Source organism: Egretta garzetta, unplaced genomic scaffold (genome assembly GCF_000687185.1).
Source record: "Egretta garzetta isolate BGI_Z169 unplaced genomic scaffold, ASM68718v1 scaffold85, whole genome shotgun sequence".
NCBI classification, from domain to species: domain Eukaryota; kingdom Metazoa; phylum Chordata; class Aves; order Pelecaniformes; family Ardeidae; genus Egretta; species Egretta garzetta.
In genome coordinates, this window is record NW_009259718.1 from 4,218,456 (window position 1) to 4,222,664 (window position 4,209).

At 45.4% G+C, this 4,209-nt stretch overlaps 1 protein-coding gene across 3 annotated transcripts in view; it reads right to left on the reverse strand.

Annotated features, from left to right (window-relative positions):
• The window catches only part of CASP2 (caspase 2), a 23,768-nt gene extending 19,566 nt beyond the window's left edge, over positions 1-4,202 (reverse strand). For all 3 annotated transcript variants that reach the window (XM_035894550.1, XM_009639140.2, XM_035894551.1), the window contains exon 1: positions 3,897-4,202. In XM_035894550.1, coding sequence (XP_035750443.1) covers positions 3,897-4,046 — 150 coding nt within the window. In that variant the 5' untranslated portion in view covers positions 4,047-4,202. The remainder of the gene's footprint in view (positions 1-3,896) is intronic.
• Between the last annotated feature and the right edge of the window lie 7 nt (positions 4,203-4,209).

Consider the following 4,209-nt stretch of genomic DNA (forward strand, 5'->3'; position numbering starts at 1 on the left):
CCCAGTGATATGCACTGCAGCTACTCCGACCCAGGCCACAGGCACTGCAGCTGAACAAGGGAACCAACCCGTGCCAGTATCAGTCACCCCTATACAAAAGAAGAAATCTTGGAAACGAAAGTCAATTTGTTTAGAAAGGGAAGATGAAAAAGCAGGGCCATCACAAGAGGAGGAGGAAGAGCTCATAAACAAGACAGAAACCACCCGATCCCTATCCTTGAGTGAGCTGCGAGATATGCAAAAATATTTCAGCCGTTGTCCCGGTGAGCACATTGTCACCTGGCTACTCCGATGCTGGGATAATGGGGCCAACAGCCTGGAACTCGAGGGTAAGGAAGCCAAGCAACTAGGATTCCTTTCCAGGGACATTCCATTGACAAAGTGATTGGAAAAGGGGCACAAGTCTTCAGCCTCTGGAGACGACTACTGTCAGCCATGAAGGAAAGATATCCCTTCAAGGAAGATGTCATATATCGCCTAGGCAAATGGACCACTGTGGAGAAAGGCATCCAGTACCTCAGGGAATTAGCTATCCTGGAGGTGATTTATAGTGACCTGGACAATGACCAGTTGCCCAAAGATCCAGATAATGTCCGGTGCACACGATCCATGTGGCAGAAATTGTTACGGAGCACACCAACATCATATGCCAACACATAGGCAATGCTGAACTGGAAAGATGGAGAGGGACCAACAGTGGATGAAGCAGCTAGCCAGCTCCAAGAATATGAAGAAGTATCTCTTCCTCCTTTGTTTCAGCTGTGGAGAAATTGTCCCGGAAGTTTGAACAATTCCACGAGGATATATCTCACTTCCCACCTGTACAGACAAGTATCTCAGCCACTAGGAGTTAAGTGTCCCTCTGCTCAAGAGAGAGGATATCAAGGGTACACAGCACAGGGCACCCTATGGTTTCGCCTGCGTGACCATGGAGAGGACATGAGGAAATGGGATGGAAAACCTACCTTGGCCCTAGAGTCACGAGTATGCGAGTTGCAAAGAAAAACAAACACAAAAGGGGGCTCTTCCAAGAAACTTGTTGCTCCAATTTCCAGAGACTGGGTAGATCGTAGTTTTTTCAGACACAATAGAAGGGCTGATCTTAATTCTGATTGTGATGAAGGAACTTCTGACTCATACACACAAACCACACACCATTATTACCTCGCAACAACATTAGCATGATTTTCTCACAGCACCATATTAGAAACTCACATTGAATTTTTATTTCTGCTATGACCTTTCATCCTCCATCTGCTTTTCACTGTGGCTAATTTCTGTCCCTCTACCAAACAGGAGTAGCCTTCTCCCCACTGTCTTGGGAGGCTGTTCATTTCAGATCCTACTCCCAAAAGACAGTGTGGATAAGGTACACTGATGTTAGTTTCTCTTCCCTACTGTGTCAAACTGTCATGGTTCAACCTGGCTGGCAACTCAGCACCACGCAGCCGCTCGCTCACTCCCCCCTCCCTCAGGGGGAGAGAACTAGGGAAGGAGAAAAAAGGTTAGATCCGAGGGCTGAGATAAAGACAGTTTAATAAGAGAAAATAATAATAATAGTAATAATGAGAATGATAACAGAATATACAGAATATACAAAACGAATGACGCACAATGCAATTCCTCACCACCTGCCGACCGATGCCCAGCCCGTCCCAAGCTGCGATCACTCCCTGAGCCGCGATCAGTCCCCGAGCAGCGATCACTCTGCCTGCAACCGACCGACTGACTAACCCCTGCCCCGAGCATGACGTTATATGGTATGGAATAGCTCTTTGGTCAGTTTGGGTTAGCTGTGCTAGCTGTGCTGTACTCCCAGCTTGTTATGTACCTGGCTGAGCAGAAGCTCAAAAAGTCCTTGAGTAGTCTGAGCACTACTTGGCAACAACTGAAAACATCAGTGTGTTATCAACATTCTTCTGGTACTAAATCCAAAACACAGCACTATGCTAGCTTCCATGAAGAAAATTAACTCTATCCGAGCTTAAACCAGGACACAAACACCTACTCAAAAGAATGCATTCTCAAGCACCCATATGCTATATCACATGGAATACTAATCTCTCTGCTTGTAACCTGCAATAGATCTACACGTTACTTCAAAAAAGTTGAAATAATTATGTCTCTTATGATTCATGAGAGTCTTAGGGAACTCCAGTATTAAGCGTGATGTACCTGCACAGTTAGCACATAGCCAGTTTGCTCCAGAAGGGGCTAATGTGAAACAGTGTGAGCTGTCGTGCCAGACATGCTAGAACTTCAATACGAACTGGAGTCAAAGGCAGCCAAATGGTATGCCACAATTGATATCGCTAATGCTTTCTTTTCAATCCCTTTGGCAGCAGAGTGCAGGCCACAGTTTGCTTTCACTTGGAGGGGCATCCAATATACTTGGAATCGACTGCCCCAGGGGTGGAAACACAGCCCCACCATTTGCCATGGACTGATCCAGACAGCACTGGAACAGGGTGAAGCTCCAGAACATCTGCAATATATTGATGACAACATTGTGTGGGGCAATACAGCAGAAGAAGTTTTTGAGAAAGGGAAGAAAATAGTCCAAATCCTTCTGAAGGCCGGTTTTGCCATAAACCAAAGTAAAGTCAAAGGACCTGCATGGGAGATCTAATTGTTAGGAATCAAATGGCAAGATGGACAACGTCAGATTCCAATGGATGTGATCAATAAAATAACAGCTATGTCTCCGCCAACTAGCAAAAAGGAAACACAAACCTTCTTGGGCGTTGTGGGTTTTTGGAGGATGCATATTCCAAATTACAGACATATTGTAAGCCCTCTCTACCAAGTGACCCGGAAGAAGAATGATTTCAAATGGGGCCCTGAGCAACGACAAGCCTTTGAACAAATTAAACAGGAGATAGTGCATGCAGTAGCAGGTACGACACCTGTATCTTTGTCCTCTTTCACTAGTGATTGGAGCTATTTCAGGTGAGACTGCCTGCATCTCCCACAACTCAGCACATGAGGAATTTCATATTATCTTTGACACACAGTCAAAATTAATCAGGAAGTTATTTTCTCATTGCTTTCAAAAACCTCATCAGTCTCAGGTTTATAACTCATGCACTTGTGCCCAGCAAATAGCTCTTAATTCTACTTTTTCAGCATCTGTTCTTATGACAGAACCATCAACCTTACTAAGGGACTAAGAAGTCCCTCAATTGCTTACTTGAGCCTTGAGATGCACTTAACATGCATTTTCAGTCATTTCACTTCCAGCTTGCTTTCTCTTTGAAGATCTGTATCTCCATCCTGCAGTCTTCAGTGCATTACCATACCTCTGGGAGCAACCCCTAGCTATTTCCAATTACTTCTCTTAATAGTACCCACTGCTTAGGACAAGCAACAAAAGGTCACAGACAGCATCTGTCATCTGAGAGTGAGTCGTAAATCACATAAGGTTCTTCATGCAATCTACAAAAACACACATGAAATACAAATTCTTCAAGTGAAAGGTGCACAAGTGCCACAACAAGCTGGTTTGCAATATACTCACTTACTTTTACAGTGGTCTTTTGGAAATAGGTATTATTCCCACTTTTACAAATGGGAAGGAAAAAAAAAGACAGAAGCACAAATGACAACAAAGAACTAGAAGATACCACCTGACTCACAAAGTGCAGCCAGCAGCAACCATATCAGCACGCAAGCCAACAATTTAGTAAATCTCAGACAACATCTGCATTGCCAAAAGCAGCTTACAGCTCTCCTACATGTTGCAAGCAAACCCCACACTGCTTTACATGTTCTCCAAATGTAATCATGTTAAAATACACAGGTAACACACAGATGAGTGTTACTGTGCTGCCACCAAGAGCAACACCAGGCCTAACTAGAAATAAAGCTCATGGTGCAGTCGAGTATACTCTGCATACCTGTATCATTTCCACCATCTCCGTGGTGATGATGTCCTTCTCTATCATATGCTCCATCAACTCGTTTAAAACCAGCTGTTTCGCCAGCATCACCCGGTTCTTCTTTAGCGCTTCCTGGTGACACCGCAGCATGCCGCACGCAACCAGCATCCTGGCAGGGCAGGGGAGGGGAGACCAAAGCCAAACTCAGCGGCAAGAGCCACCCTCACCCCTCCCAACTTTCTGATCTAGAAGACGACCGTCTCCGCGGGCAGCCGCCGCCTGACAACAGGAAGAAGAGGCCTCCACCGCCCGCCCCACCGGGGATCGGCGG